The sequence below is a fragment of the Podarcis raffonei genome, chromosome 9 (assembly GCF_027172205.1).
Source record: "Podarcis raffonei isolate rPodRaf1 chromosome 9, rPodRaf1.pri, whole genome shotgun sequence".
In the NCBI taxonomy this organism is placed as follows: domain Eukaryota; kingdom Metazoa; phylum Chordata; class Lepidosauria; order Squamata; family Lacertidae; genus Podarcis; species Podarcis raffonei.
In genome coordinates, this window is record NC_070610.1 from 71442920 (window position 1) to 71470447 (window position 27528).

The 27528-nt window shown below is 45.5% G+C and overlaps 1 protein-coding gene across 2 annotated transcripts in view; it reads right to left on the reverse strand.

The window, feature by feature from the left end:
* GC (GC vitamin D binding protein) overlaps nucleotides 1-26785 on the reverse strand; it is a 37254-nt gene extending 10469 nt beyond the window's left edge. The window contains exons 1-6 of one of the 2 annotated variants that reach the window (XM_053404408.1): nucleotides 26624-26785; nucleotides 8555-8624; nucleotides 6071-6203; nucleotides 4903-5114; nucleotides 4062-4194; nucleotides 1152-1246 (exon numbers count right to left, since the gene is read on the reverse strand). In XM_053404408.1, coding sequence (XP_053260383.1) covers nucleotides 1152-1246; nucleotides 4062-4194; nucleotides 4903-5114; nucleotides 6071-6203; nucleotides 8555-8624; nucleotides 26624-26687 — 707 coding nt within the window. In that variant the 5' untranslated portion in view covers nucleotides 26688-26785. The remainder of the gene's footprint in view (nucleotides 1-1151; nucleotides 1247-4061; nucleotides 4195-4902; nucleotides 5115-6070; nucleotides 6204-8554; nucleotides 8625-26623) is intronic. The other variant, XM_053404409.1, reaches the window with a different exon arrangement.
* Between the last annotated feature and the right edge of the window lie 743 nt (nucleotides 26786-27528).

The window sequence follows — 27528 nt, forward strand, 5'->3', positions numbered from 1 at the left end:
GAAGAGTGCACCCAATTATTCTCTCTGCAGTCTTTACAACCCTGGACAGCGTTGTTTTTTCCCTGGCCGTGCAGCTCCTATTATTATTATTATTATTATTATTATTATTATTATTATTAGAATTTATATACTGCCCTATACCCAGAGGTCTCAGGGCAGTTCACAGAATTGCTGCAGCATGCCTATTAGCCCTATATGGCATTCTTGTCTGAAGCAGTGTAGGAAAGGGGGCAGTGATTGGCTCCATATCCCAAATCCTGATACTCTCTGACCTTCCCACATTTAGTGTGGTGCATTCTAACCATGCTAAGCTAAATGTGTGAAGAATCCCAGTCACTAATATGTGTCCAGGCAAAACAATAGGTCTATTGTCGTGATCTGGCTTCAGGCAGTGACCTGGACACAGTGGATGGGAGTAAAACGTTTATAGAGGATCTATACTATAGGGAACCTGTGGCCCAACTTGGGAGCTCCTGAGTGAAGCTGGCATCTCACAAAAGGGAGACTGTGGCTCTCCCAGTTTCTCATTTTTCCATTCTTACATTCAGTTCTCCACATTTCTCCAGCAATTTGTGATTTTTTGTTTAAATCCTCATGAAAATTCATTAGCATTTTAGTGTGAATTTTGCCCAACAAACACATTTTTGTATGCAGTTTGGGCTAATGTTCAAGTTTTAGCAAACCATTTCCCTTAACATAATGCATGTTTGCATGTTATTTTTGCTAATACACTCATTTTTATGCAAACTCCCCCTTATATTATTGTCTAGTTGAAAATTGCATTGCAAAATTCAGTAAAGTGTGATTTATTTATTTATTGGAACGGTGGTTGTGTTTCAGTTCTCATATTGTTTTGCAAAATGTGAATTAGGTAGGTTTACCTTTAGATATGAAGTGAATCATTTTGTGTGTGCCCTAGACAGAATTCTTATGCACTGCTGCATTTGAAAAACACGACTTGAAAGACACATTTGGAAATGGTAGCAAATTTGGTACTATCCTGTGAAATTCTATTGCAGTTTGCTTCTTTCAACCCAGATAGATCTATCCAAGCTTTCACAATCAACAGGAACTACCAAAAATTCAGAGATTCAACAGGTAAAGTTATGACCTGCCATAAATACATAGGATGCAGAAGGTTTGCTTTGTACCTGAGTTTTGTTTTCTCTTTCCCAAACACGGAATAGCGGGAGCACGCTTTGTTGGACAGATCAGTGAGCATCATGAGAGACTTCCTCTCCAGCTTCTGCAGCGTAAAAGAAAGAGGTGAGATCAAACACTTGACACACTTAGTGAAGGGATCTGCTTCTAGCGGATCTGGAAGTGCCTGTTAACAGGAATCCGAAATATAACAGAGCTTTGCAATCACACATTTTCACTCAATTTAGTTGTCAGGGATGTGAGGCGAGTGGTCACGAGGAAGTCCTAGAACTCTGTCATAGAATACCAACCGTAAAATGGGTGTTATTCCTTCCCAGAGTGAAAGAGAGAACTCCGAGGAACAAGGGGGTGGCAGGAAGAAGGAGACAGAGGGTTGCTTCCTTCACATGCGGAGAGTGAAGCGAGCCCCTCCTTGTTGGGATGCGTCCGGGGAGTCGGTCCAGTATACCTTAAGGAGCATCTCCACCTCCATCGTTCTGCCCAGACACTGAGGTCCAGTGCTGAGGGCCTTCTGGCGGTTCCCTCGCTGCAAGAAGCCAAGTTACAGGGAACCAGGCAGATGGCCTTTTTGGTAGCGGCACCCGCCCTGTGGAATGCCCTCCCAGCAGATGTCAAAGAGAAAAATAACTACCAACTTTTAGAAGACATCTGAAGGCAGCCCTGTTTAGGGAAGCTTTTAATATTTAATAGGTCATTGTATTTTAGTGCTTTGTTGGAAGCCGCCCAGAGTGGCTGGGGAAACCCAGCCAGGTGGGCGGGGTATAAATAATAAATTATTATTATTATTATTATTATTATTATTATTATTATTATTATTATTTGGCAGGTCCCCAGCTGGCTCCAGCCACCAGCTGGCAGCCAGGCGAACTCCTGTTCTCAGAACAGCATCAATCAGCGATTCAAGCCTCAAAAGCCTTCAGAAACTTAAGCACGCAAGCCAGCAGAGATAAGAACTCTTTGCAATGGAAGTGGCGGACAGAGACATGTGTAAGCATATTTACAGGGGTTTATTCAGCTTCAGGAACAAAGGGAAAAACATGTCTGCTTCCCTTTTGTGTCCAAGCAAACAGCAGTATAGCAAAAGCAATATACAACGGAAGTTCCCAGCATACTGTCCTGGAAGTAAACAGACATGTGACATACAACAATCCACACATCTGTTCTAAAGGTGGAATGGAACTATATCCTAACACTCCCGTCCCGGAAGGCAAGTCGTAAATTTTCAGGACAGTGTCAGGCAGGCAGAGGGGCCACAACTCTCAGACATGCTTTCAGGGGAGGAGGCACAAGTTGCTCGTGAATCTCCTCATACTAGAAGGATGGCCAGAGTTCAGGCTTGGTGTCAAGCCCACAATAGGAGGAGCAGATGGCGTATTTCCTGTTGGAAAAGAGCCCACCCCACATTGGGCTCATCTGACCCTTCGAGTGCAGAAGATTGAGCTGCGTGCTCGGAATGAACTATTGTGTAAATACCAATAAATCTGAAAATTATGAAAACGCTGGCCTGCCGTCTCTTGGTATGAGAGGGAGATCGTAAATCCTGACAGCGGGAATCAAATGTTTACCTCACAGAGATGTGGGAATCTCTGTGGTGACTCTCCATCAACTGCATTACAGGCAACGGCCAATTTACGCACATCCAATGGGCAAGTGACTGTGAACATGCGCATTGGTGACTTTAAAAATGGCAAAAGCACCCCTAAAAGCGTCCAGAAAGGGCAAAATTTGCAAAATCCTAGCAATCCCAGGAGCCTTTGCACCGACCTTTGAGGCCTGTGAAGAGTTGGCGTTTGAGCTAGGAAGTTTGGAGGGTGTGATTGTAGTGAGAGTTTGGCGTCTGGTAAGTTCTGCTGGGTTTTTCGAGGGCTTCCAGAGGTTTAGAGCGTGTTTGCAGGCTTTTTCAATGGCATTTCCAATATATGCAATTTCACGTAACCGTGCGGTGCCTTGGAACATAACCGCCATGTAAATTGGGAGTTGCCTGCACTTTGAATAGTTCTGCACATGAGTCAAGGACAGCAAAGAGTGAGTTCCACCCAACTTCTCCAATGGAGAAGGTCTGTAGCCTAGTAGAAGAATATCTGATTGCATGCAGGAGGTCCCAGGTTCAGTCCCAGGCATCTCCAGGTAGGTCTGGGAAGATTCCTGGGCTGAAACCCTGGAGAGCCATTGCTAGTCAGTGTAGACAATGTAGACCTAGCACAGGCTTCCTCAACCTTGGCCCTCCAGATGTTTTGAGACTACAGTTCCCATCATCCCTAACCACTGGTCCTGCTAGCTAGGGATCATGGGAGTTGTAGGCCAAAAACATCTGGAGGATCGAGGTTGAGGAAGCCTGAGCAAGTGGACCAATGGTCTGGCTCAGTATAAGACAGTATCCTATGTTCCCAACTCCGTTGGTTTAAGCTTTTGACATATACTGAGGTTGGGAGCAGGGCCAGCCCACCTATGAGACAAGGTGAGGCAACTGCCTCAGGTGGCAAAATCCACACGGGCAGCAGATCCAGACTCCAAGGAATGCACAATGGCAGGGAAGTGTGAGTCCTGACACAACTACTACCACCACCACTACCACCACTACCACTGCTACCTCTTCTTCTTCTTCTTCTTCTTCTTCTTCTTCTTCTTCTTCTTCTTCTTCTTCTTCTTCTTCTTCTTTAAAAAACCCATTGCAAATATGCACAACATGGTGCCCTTAGGTGGCTGGCAATGCTACATAAGTGGAACAAATTGCGAAGCATCACTGAGAAGTCATTTGATGTGCTTGGTGCTTAAAGTTCATTCGTCAGGGAAATGGCTGCCGGCATTGGGCTGCAGCTGAATTGGAGGAGAGTTTGTTCGAGCTGTTCAGAGACAAAGAAAGTGCAATGAGTTTAGTGCTGAGAAAAGAAAGCACCAACCTCTTTTAAGAAGCAGACTGTGGGTTGCGCATGGGTACAACACGTTCCGACGATGGACAAGTAGGTTGTTGTGGAGGCGATCAAGAGTGGCAAAGGTGTATGGCTATGGTCAATGGAAAACTCATACAGAAACCTAGAAAATGGACCACAAAGTAGAACATAAGTGACTGCATATCACAAGTGAGGTCAGCGAAATCTTTGCAGCTACTTCCGTTGTCAGACTTCTCCAAGTGCTGAGTCTCCACATTTTATGCTGCAAAGGAATGGCAAATTTTAAATTCTCCTAACTGGATGTTAACTCATAGAAGTGATAAGAGGAAGGATAAATAATAAATATCCTATCCAACCTACAAATCCCTCCAATATTAAATCCCCAGCTGTGCAAAACAACAAGATGAAAACCCTTTTGTGGCTTTAAAGCTCTTTCTCGCTTCACAGATCCGTTCTGGAGGCCCATTCGCAACATGAGCAGAACGCAACCCATGTCTGCGGTTCGCGATTCGCCGCTTCTGTGCATGCGTGTGACATCATTTTGCGCATCTGCGCATGTGTGAGAGGCAAAGCCCGGAAATAACCCTTTCCAGTACTTCCGGGTCGCCGCGGGACGCAACCTGAAAATGTTCAACCTGAAGCAAATGTAACATGAGGTATGACTATATTATGATAGGATAATCAGTAGATGGAGGAGTTAGGACCTTTAGCATTCTCTCTGGGGAATCTGTCTCCAGGCCTCCCCTGAGCCCATGAAACCTGGACCAGCCATCAGAGTGTGGCCAGAGATGGACTCTGGTGCCTGAATGGGACAGGTAAGTGGCACAGTTGAAATGCACACATGACTCACCTGTCTGCAAAGTCCTGGGGGTCCTTTCTGAAGGCCCCACACAGTTCCTCATTGGATGGCTCCACATATGTATGGAACTCCTTGGGTGGGTGCTTCAAGGCTGCAAGGCAAAGCTTTCGTTCAAGGCCTTCCTCGCGGCAACAGGCAGCTGTCCTTGGATGCTTCGGGAAAGGGTTATTTGGGTCGCAGGATTTGGCCGAGAGTGCTAAAGACTGGGTGGGAGGAAGAGAGAGGGAAGGAGAAAAGAGGAAAAGGTTACAAGTTTGCCTAAGTACTACAGCCTCTGATACATAAGATCACAAGAAAAAACACTATCTGATCAAAGCAAAGGGAAATCTAGGTGGAATCTACACACATACAAAAAACACTGTGAAATTGTGAACAGAATGTGAGTAAACTCTTTTTATACTTTTATAGAAGACTCTGTCGTGTCTTATCTTTAATGAGGGAATAAGGGGGAAATACCAGAACAGTTATTATAGAGGCTTTGGTGAGCCTGAGCAAATGCATCTGCTGAGTTTAAAAAGGGGAATGTTACTCTGCTAAATTGTAGAACTTGTTAACACAAGTTGGAAAGGATATAATCAAACAATAGATGCTCTCCTGCATCCCTGAACTTTCCCACATGACCTTTCTCAAACTCCTCAAACCCCTGCTGTAAATCAGTGCTGCATCCCTCTTCTCCTGCAGTGTCAGGAGAAGAGGTGTGTGTGGTCTCCACCATTCCTCATCTGTCTCGCCCTCTTGAGTCCAATCCCTGATAGTTTGGAATGGATCAGCTCAGCAGGAGCATATGGGTGAACCAGCAGAGGCAGCCCCTTCCCATGGCAGGGACAACGGCCCCCTTGGGAGCTACCCCGAACTACCACGGTGGTGGTCCGAGCTCTGACAAGCGTGCCTGGCCAGCTGACTGAGGCGAGAAGGGAGGGAGGACAGCAAGTGCCCTGGCCATGATGCTGACATCCACGCTGCCGCCAACTGTTGCTCACTGAGCTTGCCTGGGCGCACGCTGGCCTGACCTCGATTTGGAAGGAGTGTGGCATGGAGGGGGCAGGGGAACCCCCCCATCACCTGCCATACCTCCCCCCCCAATGTTTTCCTCAAGTTGGTTCCACTTACAGTAGCACCGAGAAGGGTTGGGTGCACATATATGCTTGTGGAAGTGTACCTCTGTTGTGTAGCATTCCGGGTCGGCTCCCTCAACGCAGCATTTTTCCGCAAGGGCGACAATCTCCACCGCGATACTCTTGACTTCCTCAAAGGTGCTGTTGGTATACTTCCTGCTGTTCATGATAATTGCTCTGTGAACCAACAGGAGGGAAAGGGTATTACAGTGGTGCCTCGCAAGACGAAAAGAATCCGTTCCGCGATTCTCTTCGTCTTGCGGTTTTTTCGTCTTGCGAAGCAAGCCCATTAGCGGCTTAGCGGGCTTAGCGGATCAGCTGATAAGTGGCTTAGCGGCTTAGCGGATCAGCTGATAAGCAGCTTAGTGGCTTAGCGGATCAGCTGTTAAGCGGCTTAGCGGATCAGCTGATAAGCGGCTTAGCGGATCAGCTGATAAGCGGCTTAGCGATCAGCTGTTAAGCGGCTTAGCGGATCAGCTGATAAGCGGCTTAGCGATCAGCTGTTAAGCGGCTTAGCGGCTTAGCGGATCAGCTGATAAGCGGCTTAGCGGCTTGGGAAAAAGGGGGGGGAGGAAAAAAAACCCTGCAGGAACTTGCAAGACATTTTCGTCTTGCGAAGCAAGCCCATAGGAAATTCGTTTTGCGAAGCACCTCCAAAACGGAAATCCCTTTCGTCTAGCGGGTTTTCCGTCTCGCGAGGCATTCGTCTTGCGGGGCACCACTGTATAATAATCTTAGTATAATTCAAAGTGCTGGTTTTGCCCTATGGAGCCTTAAGGACCACCTCTCTCCATATGAACCTACACAGACCCTGAGAGCATCCTCTGAGGCCCTTCTTTTTGTGCCTCCTCCTCGAGAGGTCCAGATGGTGGCAACATGAGAATGGGCCTTTTCTGTGGTGGTTCCCCACTTGTGGAATGCTCTCCCCAGGGTGGTTTGCCTGGCACCTTCATTATATACCTTTATGAGCCAGGCAAAAATATTCCTCTTCAACCAGGTGATACGATAACGATACGATACAATATGATAATCTTTATTGTCATTGTCTCATACAGAACAACGAAATTGAAAAAAATCTACATAAGACATTCAAAACCCAACAAGCCTGCTATCCCAGCTATCCCAACCTGGTTAGCTCCTTAAAGACTCTGATACCCCATAATTAAATAAAATATACTCCCATAGAGACTCCTTATACCGCATTTAAAACCAAAATCGCATTTGGATAGAAAGTGTTTCTCAGGTGGCTGATCCTAGTCTTTGGCTGGTTAACATTTGATACCTTTAATAATGTGTTGTGGGAAGGGGGTGGGGCTCATTGGTTTACTTTTCTTCCTATTTTTTATATCATGTACTTTGTGTTTTTTTATCTTGCATTTTTATGTTGTGAACCGCCCTGAGATCTATGGATGAAGGGCGGAATGCAAAATAAACAGACAGACAGACAGACAGACAGACAGACAAACAAACAAAATGACAAACATGGAATTGTGGAGTTGGGAGGGATCTCAAGGGCTTTGTTGCAATCAAGCAATATATCAATTTTGTTTAATAACAGTATAAATAAAACAAATATTTCCACGCTATACTGTTGCCACCAGCAGCAGCCAGCAAAACCCTAGACACGAAAAGCCATTCAATTCCACATTCTGGCAGTCTCTACCCACAATGCAGTAGGTCTAGGACCCTCGTACCTACGGGACTGCCTCTCCTGGTATGTCCCACGGAGGATCTTATGGTCTTCAAAGGAAAACTTCTTGGAGATCCCGGGCCACAGAGAGGTTAGACTGGCCTCAACCAGAGCCAGGGCTTTTTTGGCCGTGGCCCAGATCTGGTGGAACGCTCTGTCGCAAGAGACTAGGGCGCTGAGGGACTTGACATCTTTCCACAGGGCCTGCAAGACAGAGCTGTTCCACCAGGCCTCTGGCCAGGGCACAGCCTGACCCCCCTCCTTTGGCAATCTTCACAGAACTTTAGCCTAATGGTTGCCATTAATTTGATTCTGAATTGATTTTAGAATGTATTGATTTTAGAATATATTTCAATTACTTGATTGTGATTTTATGTAAACTGTGTTACTTTTATTGTTGTTAGTTGCTCTGAGCCTGGCTTTGGCTGGGGAGGGCGGGATATAAATAAATAACAAATAAATAAATAACAAATAAATAACAAATAATAAATAAATAATAATAATAATAATAATAATAATAATAATAATAATAATATATTATTATTATTATTATTATTATTATTATTATTATTATTATTATTATTATTATTATTTCTCCCTCAGATTCAGCCTGCCTTACCAAATGGCTGTGTGATCCACCAAACTCTCTCCTTATTGGGTTCTGCTCTGGCTCCCCCCACCCGGCTTGGCTCAGTATTTTCGAAACCAAACAGGGCAGCCCTGTTCAGAAACAGATATTTGATATCTCCCTTTTACGACCAGAGCTTCCCCATTTTGGCTGGTCTGAAGGAGAGCAGGTGTGCGGCTCTGAATAGGTGTCGCCTTCAAAAATACGTACAGAGAACGGAATTTGTCTTTCCCCAAGTGGTTGAATTCTTGACAGATTTTGTCTCTCATGTAATCCCGTCCTGAAAAACCAAACAGGAGGAAGAGCAATTAATTCAAAAGCCCGTTTGCATTTCAAAGAGCTACCATATCACCCCAGTTACTGTTATCATCATTGTCACCATGGAAGGGGGGGAAGGGGAAAAAATAATGTATGAGACTATACGGTTATGTTGAAATTGCAAATAAAAACATTTTTATTTTTATTTTTTAAAATAGTCTTCCCCTCCCATGAATTTGTTTAATCTTCCTTTAATGCAATCTAAGCTGGGGGCCATCACTGTTGCCATTGGGAAGAAGTTCCATACTTAAACTCTGTTTTGTGTTCTTTCTTTTGTACGTCACATCTGATGTAGGTGGGGTGGCCCACAACACAACTGAAAGCATTTGTCCATCTTTCAAAGATGTGCCCATCTCCAGATTCCTGCAAGGTTGCCTGCTTGATAACAAGAAGAGCATATGTTTGAAGAAGATTGGGAAATGTTTATTGAATATATGGGGGGAAACTGTGTATATTTGAAAATGTGGGCAGCATTCAGATAAATTCAACCGTGTAAATAATTTTGATGGATGCAATAATGGAAGACTCAATGGTTTAGCTTATATAAAATATGCAGGGATTTATGTAATGCAAAATGAACCATGGGAAGAGAAGAAGAAGGGAAGTAATTGATATTTTAAGGTTGTTTAAATATTCTGAAATGTAAAACAGAAAATGTAATAAAAATTTTTTGGTGGGGGATGTTGCTTGCTTGATAATGGCCGAGCTTAAAGATCCTGAAAGCATGCTGCTGTTTATTCTTCAATAACTCCAGGTTAGGAACAGTTTCTGGAAGATGGCTTACACCTTTGGAGAGGCACAAAAGGACCCCTGACCATTAGGTGCAGTCGTGACCAACTCTGGGGTTGCGGCGCTCATCTCGCTTTATTGGCCAAGGGAGCCGGCGTACAGCTTCCGGGTCATGTGACCAGCATGACTAAGCCGCTTCTGGCGAACCAGAGCAGCGCATGGAAATGCAGTTTACCTTCCCGCCGGAGTGGTACCTATTTATCTACTTGCACTTTGACGTGCTTTCAAACTGTTAGGTTGGCAGGAGCAGGGACCGAGCAACGGTAGCTCACCCCCTCGCGGGGATTCAAACCGCCAACCTTCTGGTCAGCAAGTCCTAGGCTCTGTGGTTTAACCCACAGCGCCACCTGAATCCCTTGGAGAGGATAATAAGTCACAACCTAAAGGCAGCTCACTTTTTCAGTAATTGCCACCGAGTGCTTACGGCGCTGAAATGAGTCTTGACAATCACCAAGGGGAAGATATTTTATCCTAAAGCCACCTCTCTTGTTTCCTCCCCTCCAGGGCCCCAATTTCCACAATTCCTCTCTCGTCTCCTCTTGATTCATTAAGGCTAATAGGGCTGCAAAATGTAATAAAATAAAAAATCCCAGCATCCTTTTTACCGCTGCTTCTTTCATCCTCACTGCACATTTTGGAAATGAGTATGTTATGTTCTAGAAGCAAAAGCTGAGAATTTCTAAGGGAAATTGCTGTTTCTGCTCATTAATTCCGGGCAAAGGCTTCGTGTAGAGAGAGAGAGCATGGAAACCCATGCAACAATGAAGGAAGGATTTGTGCTTTCCTCTGGGAGCCTTGAGACTGTCATTCTTCACAGGCGAAATAAAAAAATAAAAAAATAAAAAAAAAATAAAAATTCATTCCAGTAGCACCTTAGAGATCAACTAAGTTTGTTCTGGGTATGAGCTTTCGTGTGCATGCACACTTCTTCAGATACACTGAAACAGAAGTCACCAGACCCTTATATATAGTGAGAGGGTGGGGAAGGGTATTATTCAGAAGAGTGGTGGGATTCAAGGAAGTTTTGTGCAGTTAAGAGTGGCAGTTTAATACTCTGGCAGTTTAAATCCACTTTAAACAATGGAATTTTTTTGCTACCTGGTGAGTGAAAAGAAAAATGCCTAGAAAAGTGTCGGGCGAATGAAAGATGAATGGGAAGATGTATAAACACCCCACATGCAAATCAAGCTGCATGCTCGTGAATTGTTGACATTTCTCTGTTTTGAAAGACAATGGAGTGAAGTCAAACAGCTGCATTAGCAGCACTGAAGTGACTTTCCTGGGGTGCAAAGCTGGGCAGTGTGTCTGGAGGTGCTGGGCTGCCCAGACAACAAGACCCTTCTCTTGCCCTCGCCGGTGAGGCTCAAAGGAAAGCAGAGCAATATGTTTGGCACCAGCTTGGCTCCAGGAGCTGCTGGAAGGTGCCATCCAACACATCAGGAGTTCAGCCTACACTCGAGTAGGACCCTGGCAGAGACACATGCCCGACTGGCATGTTCCCTCTCTCCTGGTCGATCGTTTGGGAGCTTCAAAAGCTTTCTTCAGCCCAAACATCACAGCGACCGGTGCCAACCGACATCGGCACACTTAGGGATCCGCAGAGTTTGCGCCACTTGCGTGGCAGACCTCAGCAACTCAGCATTTTGGCTAATCTACTTTATTTACATATAAACACACACAGAGAACTGCAACATGGCTCCCTCTCTCTCTAGCATCAGACAGCAAAGAGAAAAAAGAACAAAGGACAATAGTCCCACTTCACGGAACACAGTAACACAAACATCCTGTTTCCATCACATCCCAATCTGTGGAGTCAAAACATACACCATCATGTGACAGACAACAATCCAATGACTGCAATCATGGAGCAGGAATTCTAACACAACGATCTTAGGGACTCTACTCCTGATGTGTGTAGGGTATGCTCCTTAGCCTTTTCTTCTCCTGAAGATATCCCACAAGGTAGGGGAGGTTTAGGGTCAGAACTTCTCTTCTAGATGGGCTACCTACCCAGGTTGACGAGCCCCATCTGCCACTCAGTTCCCTCTACAGCAGGTTTAGAAACAGCCTTCTCTTGAAAACTGAACCCACTCTTAGTCTCATCCACTCAATCTGCCAGAGCCTGTCTGTGAAGCAGCACCAGTGAGGAGGTTAGTCTAGGATGCATTCTGAGAGGGCCAGATAGAGGGGGCTGGAGGGCCACTTTTGACCCTGGGAATGACCCCCCCCCCTGCCTTAGAGCAATAATAATGAGAAAACAGAAAGATTACAACTTCTGTTTTAGGAAGCGATTCAGTACAGAGGCCAAGGGCATTGGAGAGTAGAAACTAGCAAAGAGGTAGAGAAATAGACAGGAACAGAAGAATAATCAATACTGAGTTGGTCTGTATAAGTTTGGAAAACAAGCATCTTAGAAAAAAAGACTGATAAAATAAATATGCATTCTTAAAAATGCAGGTTAGTCTACAGAAATGGAGAATAGAGAAAGAGGAGAGAATGCGAAGATGGTATTTCAGGGAAATAATAAAATAAGTAAAACTAAAAGCAACCATATCGGCGCCATCCAGGTGCTCCCAGCAGTATTTTCAACGAAGGGAAACAAATGAGTGAAAAGTAGACTCGGCTCCTTGAAAATAAATGGAGGAGGATGCAAAGGAAAAAAGAGAGGTTCATTAAATGCAGTATAAAAAGAAAATAAGAAAGTATGGGAGTGTTAGAGAATGCAGCATACATAATATTCACTTTGAAGGTGCATTACTCAAGTCTATAAATAAATAAAGAAAAGCAATCCATGAAGAACCAAAAGCTGCAAGAAGCAGGCGGGATTCTTCGTCTTTTTGAAGCAACATTTGAGAAAAGTTAGAATGAGTGCAAGATCTTGCAAAGCAAGTGAGTTCTACAGGCAGGGATGTGGAATCAGTGACTCTTCGGAAGTAGTTAGACTCTGTCTCCCATCGTCCCCAGCCCACACAGCCAGCGGTCAGGGAAGATGGGAGCTGTTGTCCAACAGATAACTAGAAGGCTCCTGGCTCCTCATCCCTGCTCCATACTTGCACCAAATTGAACATTTGAAATTGTTTCACAATGGATATAGGTTCTGCTGAAGATGGTATTAGAGTGGAAAGGAGAAAGTCCAACAGTGAATTCCTGTGAATTTTATAAAATTTATACAGTGCTTGACTGTAGAGAAAAAATCAAAGTGTTTTACTCAGACCCTGTTTTACAATTTTGTGTTGTGCGTTCCACTTCCTGAGTGGTGGTACCCAGCTTCTTTTAGAGCAATGGTTCCCCTGTGAGGAGGTGGGATTAACTAAAGGGAGCACTAAGAGCAGTGGCATAGCATGGGCTGCCAGTGCCCAGGGCAGCTTGGAAAGCAGGGTGGGAAGGAGGGAACTGTACTGAGCATGTACGGTACGTGCATTCAACTGCCTAAAGGTGTTCATGTCACCCAGGAGCAGGGGTTGGCAAGGTTTACCTTGACTGGGCCAGTTCACTCCAGTGGAGATCCCTCTATGGGCTGGATCACGCTCCCCCCCCCCACGATTTCTTGTGTCTGCGCAGACGTGATTTCCGGCGTCTGCATCTGTGCGATTTCCGGCGCTGCAAAAGCGAGTTTCTGCGCCCCGCTGTGCCGGTTTAGCACAGCGTGCGGGGACTCACTGAGTGGGCGGCTCGGTTTGGGGGTGGCTTGTGGGCCAGTTAAATGACCCCCCCGGGCTGCTTGTGGCCCATGGGCCTTAGGTTACTGACCCCTGCCCAGGAGAGAGCAGGTGCAGAGATAAGAAAAGAAGAGTTGTTCTGTTGTCGGGAAAGATCATTTCCTGGTTTGCATGGAGAAGCTGTTTTATAATAATAATAATAATAATAATAATAATAATAATAATAATAATAATAATAATAATTTATTATTTATACCCTCCCATCTGGCTGAGTTTCCCCAGCCACTCTGGGCAGCTCCCAATCGAGTGTTAAAAGCAATACATATTAAATATTAAAAACTTCCCTAAACAGGGCTGCCTTCAGATGTCTTTTAAAGAGAAGATAGCTGCTTATTTCCTTCACATCTGAGGGGAGAGTGTTCCAGAGGGCGGGCGCCACTACTGAGAAGGCCCTCTGTCTGGTTCCTTGTAACCTCACTTCTCGCAATGAGGGAACCGCCAGAAGGCCCTCGGCACTGGATCTCAGTGTCCGGGATGAATGATGGGGGTGGAGATGCTCCTTCAGGTATACTAGACCGAGGCCAACAACAGAAGCACATTGAGACTGCACCAGGTGTTGAAATTTTGTGCCCCTAACAATTTTGCATCCAGGGCAACTGTTTATGTCGCCCCCTCCACACTACTCCTAAGAGGCAAGGGGGTGGTAGAAGGGTCACAGAAGGTGAATCCCTCCATCCCATAAACTCATCCCCTATGCCTCCTACCATTATTCAAAATAGCGGTTTGCACAACCCACTAAGGAAGACAACAACACAATGAAATTCAAGACCGTAACAATTGGGTGCTGTACAGGGAATTGGGGTTACTCGTGCGTAAGGGGGCTGCTGCTCTAGGCAACGTTGTCTGGCTAAACCTTTCCCTGGCTGGACAGCCCTTTCTCCATGGCTGTCTCAGTCACTGGTAGAATCCGTCAGTGGGCGTCTCCTGAACTTCTTCCAACATAAAAGCTCTTTGACGCCAAGTCTCCGCCTAGCCTCCCTGCGCGGAAGTCTTCTGTGCAGAGTGGGCGTGGCCAGCGGAGGTCCTGGGCTCTCCCCGCTGGTCTCTGTGGAAGAGTCTTGGAGCCATCTCTCCGAAGTCCTTCCCTGCTCCCCTTTCTTCCTGGTGTCACGCCGATTTTCTTCCCCAAAGGAAGTGTTCTCTCTCTCCCTGCTGGTCCCTTCTCCTGCATCGTTGGGGAGCCTTACCTCCACTCTTGGCTCCGATGGCAGTTCCCTGACAGGTGCACATTTATTGAAAATCCAGTTGAAACTATTTAGTTTAATTTATTCAACAAAACTGATGAACTTGATTCAGTAATACCAGCTTTTCAAAGTCTCATAGTCATTGACACCTTCAGTGCCCCCTGCCTCTTAGCGCCCCCTCCCAGGTAATTGCACTGCCCCACAGAGGGTAGTACTGCCCACTGTGAGAAACCCGCACTTAACAGATGTGCCTTATCATGCTGGTTTGGGGTCTAGACTATCCTGTTGCTTCTCTTGCCCCTTGCCTGTTAACAAAAGGAAGAAGGAGATTTCTGTTCCGGTAAGAACCCGAAGAGGGCACTATCGCGACGCACATTGTCGAAAGAGCGAGGATTTGCTAGCGCATATTGTTCTGGCTGGAAATATCTTGGAGAAACATACAGAAGTCAATATGATTCCAATGAAATAACATACTGCGTCTCCATTATGAAACCTCAAAAGAGAATATTGCAACTCACGTAGCTTCCATTTGTGCTGAAGGGCTTATTAATGAATAGCTAATCTCACCGAGTAGCTGCGTAAGTGTGCTGGCTTGGCCTCCGGAGAGACGGCCATCAGTTTAAATGCAAGTGGGGAATCTGGGGGAAATGGTGGTGGCTTTTGCATCCACTTTTACATTCAATTCCATGGAGTATTTCTCTCCCAAGAAGACTGTTTGAATTGAAACCTGGGCTATATTTGCAGATACATACCATGTTTTGATTTGTATGCTAGTCCTCCCCATCCAAACAACACATCTGCAAGTATTTTTTTTTTTTGCTTCCAAGTTCCAAGTTTTCAAAAGTTTCTGCTCCTTTTGTGAAGATCAGTCATAGAATCATACAGTTAGAAGGAAACATGAGGATCATCTAGTCCAACCCCCTTGCAATGCAGGAATACACAGCTGTCCCTTATGGGAATCGAACCTGCAACCTTGGCATTATCGGCACCATGCTCTAACCAACTGAGCTGTCCAGTAACATAGGTAGGAACACAGGACGCTGCCTCATACTGAGTCACACTATTGGTCCATCTAGCTCAGTAATGTCTGCCTTGTAGCAGTCAGAGGGATCCTCTAACCCAGTGGTTCTCAACCTGTGGGTCCCCAGATGTTGTTGGACTACAACTCCAATCATCCCTAGCTAGCAAGGCCAGAGCTCAGGGATGATGGGAGTTGTAGTCCAAAAACATCTGAGGACCCACAGGTTGAGAACCGCTGCTAACCTGAAGATGCCAGGGTTTGAACTTTTGGCATGCAAAGCTGATGTTCTGCCACTGAGCTATGACCCTTCCACAAGGTTTTGGGTTAATTGGGTTCTGGAATTGTAGCCATGGGAGAGACGGTGGTGCTGCAGAAGGGAGCACAACTCTGGGACATTTTGTAGAGGAGGTATCACAGAATCAGAGCATTCATAGTGCTGGTTTTGACCAATGAAGACTTAAGCGACTCAGGGTCACAATACTTCAAGGACCACCTGTCTCCATGTGAACTGACCTCCACCCTGCGATCATCTTCTGAGGCCCTTCTTTGTGTGCCTCCTCCTCGAGAGATCTGGTGGGTGGCAACACAGGAACGCAGTGGATTCCCATTAGTGGAATCCTCTCCCAGGGGAGGTTCAGTATTCACCTTTAGGCACCAGACAAAATGGCCTCTTCAACCAGGCCTTTGGCTGATTAACATCCTATGTCCTTTTAAATGTGTTTGTGTGTGGGGAGTAGTATTCGTTTGTGCTTTTTTTGTTCTTGGTTTCATTATGTGTTTTGTGTTTTTCTTTTGTTCTTTTTATGTTCTTTTGTTATTTTGATGCTGTGAATCACCCTGAGATCTACAGATGAAGGACAGTATACAATTTTAATTAATAACAATTTTAATTTAATTTGTATCATCATCATCATAACACAGGAGGTCCCAGGTTCACTCTCAGGCATCACCAATAAGGACTGGGAGATACAGATTATTGAGACTTTACAGATCTTATAGCGTAGCAGTGGCAGCAATTGGAACAAATGCTATCCAGCAGCAGCAGCAGCAGCAGCAACAACAAGCCTGTTTTTATCTACAGCTTAATAAAGCGAGCATCACTCTGGCACTGACATGCCTTTTATTTCTGGTAAATTGCTGCAAGGATTTCTCAATCTGGCATAGGACTAGTACACCCTGCCCACGTATTTTCTGTTTGGTCAAGGCCGTCTTGTGCAACTGAGAAGGACAGTTATCTCAGGGTCATTGTCCTGCTCTAATGACCTTTGCCTACAAAAACAGTTGCTGGATCCACAGGATAATCGGGGAGGAGCTTGCATTGGGTGGCTAGCCAGGGCTGTGGAGAAAGTCTCAGGTCCCGTTTGCACTCTACATTTCAAGCAGTACCATACCACTTTAAACAGTCATGGTATCCCTCAAATAATCATGGGTGCTGTGTTGGCAGCACTGAAGTGATCTCCCTGGGATGCAAATTAGGCAGTCCTGGGCTGCCCAGACGACAGGACCCCACTCTCGGCCTCCTGATGTGGTCCAAATGAAAGGAAAACAATACATTTGGCACCAGCTTGGCTGCAGGAGTTGCCTCCCAGAGCTACAATTCTCTGAATTTTCTGGGAAGTGGGATTGATTCTTAAACCACTCTGAGAATTTCAGACCCTCTAAGTACAGTGGTACCTCGGGTTATATACGCTTCAGGTTACATATGCTTCAGGTTACAGACTCAGAAATAGTACCTCAGGTTTAGAACTTTGCTTCAGGATGAGAACAGAAATTGTGCTCCGGTGGCACGGCAGCAGCGGGAGACCCCATTAGCTAAAGTGGTGCTTCAGGTTAAGAACAGTTTCAGGTTAAGAACGGACCTCCAGAACGAATTAAATACTTAACCCAAGGTACCACTGTACTGGATTTACAGAAGCCGTCCTGGTTTCTGATTTTATCCCAGAATGTCCTGCTTTTCCTTAGGACGCCTCTGTTTCCATAGGAGAAATGTTGGAGGGCATGGCAGGACATCCCTATTTTCATCGGAGGGTATGGAGTTAGCGACCCCCCAAGTCAAGGAGATAAGTAACTAGATAAGCTTTAGAAGACATTCGAAGGCAGCCCTGTGTAGGGAAGTTGTTAAAGGTTTAATTATGTTTTTATATATTTTGGAAGCCACCTAGAGTGGCTGGGGCAAGCCAGTCAGATGGGTGAGGTATAAATAATAAAATCATCATCATTATTTAATAGTCAAAACAAAATTTTTTTTCCCTTCCAGTAGCACCTTAAAGACCAACTAAGTTAGTTCTTGGTATGAGCTTCGTATCTGAAGAAGTGTGCATGCACACGAAAGCTCATACCAAGAACTAACTTAGTTGGTCTTTAAGGTGATACTGGAAGGAAAAATTTTTTTTGTTTTGACTATGGCAGACCAACATGGCTACCTATCTGTAACTGGAATTATTTAATAGGACATCCCTATTTTCCTCGAAGAAATGTTGGAGGGTATGGAGTTTTCCTTTCTTAAGCTGAAGAGTAATTTTTGCGAAGGTGATAATCTCTATTTAGGCTACAGATTACCAATTTTACAATATTGTCATAGGCTTGAAGAAGAAGAAGAAGAAGAGTTTGGATTTGATATCCCTCCTTTCACTCCCTTTAAGGAGTCTCAAAGCGGCTCACATTCTCCTTTCCCTTCGTTCCCCCACAACAAACACGCTGTGAGGTGAGTGGGGCTGAAAGACTTCAAAGAAGTGTGACTGACCCAAGGTCACCCAGCAGCTGCATGTGGAGGAGCGGAGATGCGAACCCAGTTCACCAGATTACGAGACTACCGCTCTTAACCACTACACCACACTGACTTGGTGACAGGACAAGAAAGGCTTAGGTGTGATGTCTTCAAGCCTGTGGTTTTATATCTGTAAGATGGGCTTCTGCAGCTTAAGTGCTCAAAGCAATCCATTTATTGAGTTATTGGCTCTAGCCAATTTCGTTAAGTATCTCTTTGCATGATTGAAGAGAGCAGAAGCTACTAGCTAAAGATGCTTTGAGAAGGCAGGTCTTCCTTCACTTCCCTGGCAGGAAGTGAGGTCACTGGCAAACACACGAGAACAAAAGGCCAGAAGTCAGTCTTGTTTAGAGGTCGGGGCTGGGGAGGGGTGGAGGGGTGAGAAAAAGAAAGAAATCTCAGAACATTTCTCCAAAAAATATATGCTGATAAAATGTGGCTTAGCTCTTAGCCACTTCTGCCTCACCATCTACAAAAAGACCCTGCAAACCTTTCTTGATACAATAATGAGATGGGGGGCGGGGAGTGTGTGTATTATGATGACCTGGTCAAAAAGCAAAACATTTTTGGTCCCCAGGCAAAATATGGCAAATTGAGCCATTGGAGCACACTATAGACACTGTGGGGACGCGGGTGGCGCTGTGGGTAAAACCTCAGTGCCTAGGGCTTGCCGATCGTATGGTCGGCGGTTCGAATCCCCACGGTGGGGTGAGCTCCCATCTTTTGGTCCCAGCTCCTGCCCACCTAGCAGTTCGAAAGCACCCCCGGGTGCAAGTAGATAAATAGGGATCGCTTTATAGCGGGAAGGTAAACGGCGTTTCCGTGTGCTGCGCTGGTGCTGGTTCGCCAGAGCAGCTTCATCATGCTGGCCATGTGACCCGGAAGTGTCTCTGGACAGCGCTGGCCCCAGCCTCTTAAGTGAGATGGGCGCACAACCCTAGAGTCGGTCACGACTGGCCCGTACGGGCAGGGGTACCTTTACCTTTACCTTTATAGACACTGTGGGCTTATTTTACCTTGTGAAATGCCCTAAGCTCTTTGGATGCGGAGTGGTATATAATAATAATAATAATAATAATAATAATAATAATAATAATAACAAGAAGAAGAAGAAGAAGAAGAAGAAGAAGAAGAAGAAGAAGAAGAAGAAGAAGAAGTTGTTGCTTAGGCCTGGGACACAGCTTAGTCAAAGAGGCTGCAGATGAAGAAGCTCCTGGAACTTTTACTGGCTTTGAAAACACATTTGGCTGCTTAACGTGGAGGCCTCTCCATTTATCACATCAAGAAAATCCAATTAGAGCGTTGATAAAAACAGAGCATCACTTCAACTGCCTTTCCAAAGCAATTGAAGCATTAATTACCATGTAATTTGTAGTCTTTAGGCTCAGGAAAATACTCTGAGGCTTAATGAGGGAGGGCATGAGAGCGATAGAGAGAACGCCTTCTGTCCCAGGAACACATGAACTAATGTGTTTGCCAAATAACCAGAGAGGTGCACTTGCAACGACACAAGAAGCCTCTCCAAAGTAGACAGACGATCTTCTCCTTTAACAAAGGAGATGTGTGCTTGTCCATAGCCTGGCCCTTGGGGAGGGGGCGGAAAAGGAGTTTTGTTCTGCCCCATCACCCTTTCGCCGCCATACACATTGGCCCATTCCATCTACAGTGGCACCTCGGGTTAAGAACTTAATTCATTCTGAAGGTCCATTCTTAACCTGAACTGTTCTTAACCTGAGATACCACTTTAGCTAATGGGGCCTCCTGCTGCTGCCACGCCGCTACCGCGCAATTTCTGTTCTCATCCTGAAGCAAAGTTCTTAACCTGAGGTACTATTTCTGGGTTAGTGGAGTCTGTAACCTGAAGCATCTGTAACCCGAGGTACCACTGTATACATTTTGCTCTTGAGGGGGCCGTGGTTGGGACGAGAGAGGGAGAAGTGGTGAGATGGAAAGCAGCCCGTTATATTTGCTAAGCAAGGGTAAGACTGAAAGCCCCTTCCGCATATACCTTTAGATTCATGGGGGATGAAGATCCCCGCCTAGGGTTGTGTAGCTATTGCAAATACAGTGGTACCTCAGGTTACATTCGCTTCAGATTACAGACTTTGCTAACCCAGAAATAGTGCTTCAGGTTAAGAACTTTGCTTCAGGATGAGAACAGAAATCGTGCTCCGGCGGTGCAGCGGCAGTGGGAGGCCCCATTAGCTAAAGTGGTGCTTCAGGTTAAGAACAGTTTCAGGTTAAGAACAGACCTCCGGAACGAATTAAGTACTTAACCTGAGGTACCACTGTAATTTATTTGCTTCTCTTGAGAAATGCCTGTAAGGGCAAGAGGCAGGGGTGAGCAGTGGGCAGAGGCCAGGGTGCCATCTCCTGGGGTCCGAGCCCTTTTTGGGACCCCCAATATTTTTGGGGAGGGGCACCCCCATGTTGAATGAGGGGGGCAGTGGGCGGCTTTTCTTCCTCTTGCTGCTTCCAAGGAGCAGGTGTGGGGAAGCAGCCCTAAGCCAGTGGCAGCAGCAGGAGGAGCCATGTTGATGCCACATCCAGCTCCACCCTCTGGCTCCTTCGATGTCCTGACATCATGCACGCAACTCTGGCCCCCCAATTCTCAGTTGGCAGAGACAGTGCAGTGCTACCATGTCCTGCAACAGTGATGAGGCAGGGCTGTGGAGACCTTGCTGCAGTTTGGGCATCCCAATGGGAGTGCCACATTGACTTGTGTGCTCAGACTGCCCTGACCTTGCCACCCCCTGCCCATTCTGGTAGGTGGCAGCAACACAGCTGCAAATAGCCCCTCCCCACTGGCAGTTCCTGGTTGTGGGCATAGTTGTGGGGTGGGGGGCATCTCCCTCAATAACTGCTTAGCTTAGCTGTGGGGGAATCTTTGACCTGCCAAATGTTGCTGGACTACAGCTGCCATCAGCCTCAGCAAGCATGTTGAATGACCAGGGATGATGGGAGTTGAAGTTCAGCAATATCTGGAGGGCCAAGTACAGTGGTACCTCGGGTTAAGAACTTAATTCATTCTGGAGGTCCGTTCTTAACCTGAAACTGTTCTTAACCTGAGGTACCACTTTAGCTAATGGGGCCTCCCACTGCCATCGTGCCACCGCTGTGCGATTTCTGTTCTCATCCTGAAGCAAAGTTCTTAACCCGAGGTTCTATTTCTGGGTTAGCGGAGTCTGTAACCTGAAGCGTCTGTAACCTGAAGCGTCTGTAACCCGAGGTATCACTGTATTCCCTATCTCTGGCCTAGCTTGCCAAATATCATTGGCCTAGCTGTGCTAATACCGCCCTCATACTATATGGCAGGATAATTGTGCATTTTGAAACGCAGATTCAAAACAGTGCAAGGATATCTTTGTCTTGCAACTGTGAGAGAAACAAAGGGAAAGGTCAAAAAAAAAAAAAAGGTAAAGGACCCCTGGACTGTTAAGTTCTATCAAAGGCAACTATGGGGTTGCGGCGCTCATCTTGCATGGTGAGGGAGCCAGCCTTTGTCCACAGACAGCTTTCCAGGTCATGTGGCCAGCATGACTAAACCGCTTCTGGCGCAATGGAACACCGTGACGAAAACCAGAACTCACGGAAAATAATAATAATAATAATAATAATAATAATAATAATAATAATAATAATTTATGCCCCACCCACCTGGCTGGGTTTCCCCAGCCACTCTGGGCGGCTTCCAACGCAATATTAAAATACAATAGTCTATTAAACATTAAAAGCTTCCCTAAATAGGGCTACCTCCAGTCTTCTAAAAGTCTGGTAGTTGTTTTTCTCTTTGACATCTGGTGGGAGGGCGTTCCACAGGGCGGGTGCCACTACCAAGAAGGCCCTCTGCCTGGTTCCCTGTAGCTTGGCTTCTCGCAGTGAGGGAACCGCCAGAAGGCCCTCGGCACTGGACTGTTTACCTTCCAAACACAGTGGTACCTATTTATCTACTTGCACCAGCATGCTTTCAAACAGGTAGGTTGGCAGGAGCTGGGACAGAACAACGGGAGCTCACCCCATCATGGGGATTTGAACCGCCAACCTTCTGATCGACAAGCCCAAGAGGCTCAGTGGTTTAGACCACAGTGCCACCCAAACCATAGGACAGAAGCAGAGCACACTGTTCCCATACCCAAGACTGCAGGTGGAATCCCATGCATCCTTAAATAACTCTCATGTTTGTTGCCAGGCTGGTGGAAGCTGCTCCTTCATAGTCCGGTGGAAGACCTGATGCCTTGCTTGCGGAACGTTCCACCTGCAGAGTCTGGGAAGAGGTGAGCTGCATTCAAAGGGACCACAGGCCTCATCTGACCCACAGACTGGGAGTTCCTCACCCCTGACCACCTCTGGGAGAAGGTCTAATGAAGGCCCCCCATTGTCAGAGCCCAAGAGCCTCTGTCACGCAGCTATACTGATCTAGATGGACCAAAGGTTTGACTCAGAATATGGCAGCTTCATCTCTCCAGCCAGCTGTGAAAGTAACATTGCAGAATAATAATAGAAAAGAGGGACTCACACTGTGAACATAAGAAGAGCTCTGCTGAATCTGGCCAAAGGCAAATCTCACACAGCATTGTGTTCTCACAGTGGCCAGTCAGATGCTTATGGGAAGCTGGCAGGCCTGGCTATGACGTGAGGGCAGTAATGGTCTCCCTTCCTGCAGCTTCCAGCCACTGTATCTGACAGCGGAGGTAGAACTTATTTGTATTGTTTTGTTCCAGTTTTAATATACGTGCTGGTGAAGCAAAGGAAGTATTCTAAGCAGACTCCACAGTGTTTTTCTTTCTTTTGTTCCAAAACACATTTTTTTAAAAAGTATGAATAGCTTCAATACTTAATCCTTCGCTGTGCATATTTAGCTCTTTATCATCTAATCTGCTCCCTGTGTTTTCCCTGTTCCTGTTGGTTAGCTACTTGCAACGTGAAATTGTCACCTTCGTTTGCCTTGGGGAGCTGTATTGTTCTATGGCTGAAAAGGTCTTAAAAGAAAGAGCTTGTTGGTGTTTGAACGCAGATCAAAAGAAGAGAGAATGCACAATATTCTCATGGCAAAGGTGGGTTCATCCTTTTGTGGTTGGAATTCCACCAAATAATGCATTTGCCCTGGGAACGCCTAGAAATAAAATGTGCTTTTAGCAACTGAAGAAGGGGGCACAGCTCAGTGGTAGAGCATCTTTTGTCTTCAGAAGGTCCTAAATTCAATCCCTGGCATGTCCAGTTAGGGTTGGGAGAGACTCCTTGGATAGCCATTGCCAGTTACTGGGCTAGAGGGACCAAGGCATCTTATTATATTCCAAGGACTTCTATTCCTTCACTCAGCGTCTGAGCTTGGCTCCGTGCTCGGGGAGAAGGTCCATGCAGAAGGTCCCAGGTTCAATCCCTGGCATCTCCAGGTAAGACTGGGAGAAACTTGAGCTTGAAACTCTGGAGAACCATGGACAGACACTGTAGATGATTCTGAGCAAGATGGACTCAGTATCAGAAATTTCTGAGGATATGCCTGGAGGTGCAGAGTGTTCTAACACAGGTGAGTGGTGAGGTGAAGGGCAAACAGGGGGACAATTTTGCATCAGCTGGCATACTGGGATAGGCCAACTGGAATGTTCAAATGCTAAAGGCTATATCTGAACAGTTGCTAGAAGGCTGCCTGTTTGGATAGCTCAGTTGGTTTGGATAGCAGAGCGTGGTGCTGATAATGCCAAGGTTACAGGTTCGATCCCTCTATGGGGTAGCTGTGTTGAATGGGGGTTGGACCAGATGATCATCAGGGTCTCTTACTGCAATTCTATAATTCTATGATTTATCTCTTGAATTCAAGGATTGTTGATATCGACTATATCAGGGTGGTCAACTCCCAAGAGACTGTGATCTGCTCACAGTTAAAAACTGGCTGTGATCTACCCCCTTTTTTGTGGTTCAGGTCAAAGTTGAGTTTTTTCAGGAAGGAAGTAAAATGTTGAGGTTTTTTTTAGAGGAGCTACAGTTGTTCAGCTTCTTTGGGGGGAGCCAATGATCTACCTGTGATCTACCGCAGACGTCCAGTGATCTACTGGTAGATCACGATCTACCTGTTGGACATGCCTGCACTATATTGATACCAATACTTATTCTGATTCTCTGAGCATATAAATAAATATTGGAGTTCAAGATGTCTTAGAGCAGCCTTGGCCAATGTTGGATCCTCCAGATAGCAATCTTAGATTTGACCATTAAAGACAGACTTGCATATTAAAAACAAATTAGGTATTGCATGAGGGGTATTCTTTTACAAATGCAGCAAGATTGGGGTTACATTTAGACTTCTTTCCTGGCTGAACTTTCTTTTAGAATTGCTCTCTAATCCAACATTAATTTTCTACTGGAATCTCACGCTTTTGCAAGGAGACTTCTACCCTCCTCTTTCCCTCTCCCACTACTTCTCATATTTAATTAATATTTTCCTTTTGTGTCAAAATGCTTTAAAAGAAATCCTTTTTCAGAACTGGTATTTACTGGGAAATATGTGTTGGGTAGAGGAATTGAGTGGGTGGCTGGCTTTGTAAATCAGGAGATAGTAAGAAAAAAATTCTCTTTGCTTAACTCTAGTTCTACAAGTGAAATCTTTGCCACTTGTTAAATTCAATTCTATATTAGCAATAACAAAAAAATATTATACCCACCAGTGAGCATAATTGGGGGTTGTGTGCATGTAGAGGTTCAGGTTTCAGTGAAATAGCTTTGTTGAATTCTTTTTAGGATGAATTAGGAAACTGTTGTTTCATCTTTAGAGGGGATATCAAATTCAGGCTTCCCCAACCTGGTGCCCTCAAGATATTGCTGAACGACAATTCCTATCAGCCTCAGCTGGCATGGCAAATGGGCAAGGAATACGGGAGTTGTTGTTCCAGACATTTGGTGGAATTTGATGTCATGCAGAGATGAATGTTCTGCCTGCAGAAGCACATCAGCTTTCTGGATGGAGCTATCCTTCCCATGTGCTTTTCTGGGGGGTTCTCTCGACTGCCCCAGTGCAAGGTGCTTGGGGTGGGAGGAGAGTGGGCTCATTTAATCTGGTAAACTGATACGCTTGTGCAGATGGAACATTCATCTAGTGTGACGGTGAATTCCTCAGAGAGAGGTTTCGGGGAGAGGGGAAGCCCCATTGTACAAATGGAAGTATTTGCAAGGGAGTTCTGCTTACGGGGTTTGATAGGTGAAACCCATATGAACATACAGAGGATGGACATGCCTGCCTGGACTCTGGACATTTATATAATATGAGGATGAGGAACTTCCAGATGTTGCTGGAATTCAAATTCCAGTATCCATGGCAAAACGTTTCTCTGTAACCAGGACTCTAACTATCTGTGGCCTATTAGAAGCGGGTGGAAGGTTTTTACCCCAACACTCTGTTTTAATGTATCTATGTGTGGTGTTTGTTTTTGTTTTTGTTGTACGGTGCTTTGATTTGCCTTGGGCAAGATAAAGCGACTCACAAATTTAATAAATATTCGAAGCTAAATAATGATTGGTCTTGCTAGCCAGGGCTAATGGGAGTGAGCGTCAAATTTTATTCATTTCAATTATTTATTACATTACAGTGGTTCCTCGGGTTACATACACTTCAGGTTACATACGCTTCAGGTTACAGACTCTGCTAACCCAGAAATAGTGCTTCAGGTTAAGAACTTTGCTTCATGATGAGAACAGAAATCGTGTTGTGGCGGCGCGGTGGCAGCAGGAGGCCCCATTAGGTAAAGTGGTGTTTCAGGTTAAGAACAGTTTCAGGTTAAGTACGGACCCCCGGAACGAATTAAGTACTTAACCTGAGGTACCACTGTATGTTATATATTTATTAAAATTTATAAATTGTTTTATTTATTAATTAAATGGACCCAATGGTTCATAGAAGTTCAAAGGTCTCCATCCTCTAAGTTCTGAACAAGCAGGGGTGCCAATGATACATGCAGGTGAGCAAAATGATTTTCACAAATTGTGACCTGGGACGGGTCTCTTTCAGACCTTTTAACATACATGTGGGCACACACAATCTAGGAGTTCATATAATGCCCAAGCAATTCATACACACACACACACACACACACACACACACACACACACACAGAGAGAGAGAGAGAGAGAGAGAGAGAGAGAGAGAGAGAGAGAGTATTTCTCTTCAGAACACTCTTACAAATTCACCTGCTTAACACATTTTTCCCAAGCAAGTGATAATGAGTTTCTTTCTCACTGCCAAGCAAGGACCAGAAGCAATCAGTGTAGTTTACGAACCCATTGAAACAGCAATTTCTTGTTCAAGCGCAAGGAAATCCTCTCAAACGTTTCTGCTCGTATTATGAAGGTCTTGACACAGTCTTAGAAAGAACGAAATCGAACCCTTTCTCTTTGCTGTCAGGGGCAACCCAAAATTTCCAATGGAAGTTTCCACAGCAGCAACACACAACGTGTGCCTGCATACATATGTATATTTTAAAAAACCCTTACCTCTCTCGATTGCATGGCTATACGTTAACATGAGCAGCAAGGCGGTTATGATGACGGTCTTCATTTTTGTCCCCTGACAATTGCACAAGTTTAAAGGGGAAATGATACGATCGCGGTTTGCTTCCCGGGGGCTGCTTCACAAAGGCGGCGGAAAAGTTTGCCATGCCACTTATATCTATTTACTCCCGATTTTTTGATCAATCATTAATTTTGGAGTGGGGCAGGGGGCATGCATCCTTGGCCTGACTGAGATAATCTGAAGCTTCTTCAGCAGGCAAACAGACCCTGGTGGGTGCTGACAGACTCCGGACCATATTCCATTTTAAACATTAACTTAAGAATGCTCGGTTTTGGCACATAAAAGAGAGAGGACCTATGTGGTCCCTCTGCTGCAGCATCTTCTTTCTGACAGTACTCTCCACATCAAATGTGGCACATTTATCTAATAAAAGAGTAGGCTCTGGCACTGTGCACCAGATTTGTCCCGAATCCCAATGCAAATCAGGCCTGTTTGGAGGGACCTGGGCCTCAGACAACTTGGACTGAAACAGCCACAGATCTCCATGGGTCAGTTTGGATGGCCCAAAGGGACCCAGGGCTGTCAGTGGGTGGGGCACCAGGCAGGAAGGAGAGCTAGGTATCACATTTCCCTGCGAAAAGACCTCCCTGACTACCAGCTGCATCTTCCCAGAAGAAGCTAGACCACCTTTAAATGCAAAGGAAATCAATTTTCTCCCCATCCCTAGACTGTACTACATTCAGTATCAGAGGCCGTGTGCCTCTGAATAACAGTTGCTGTAGATCTTTAGTGGAAGAGTCTAAAGAACTCGTGCTTATGGGCATTCCATGGGTATCTGATTGCCACTGGGAGAGAAGAATTGGCTCTTTAGTCTGATCCAGCAGGA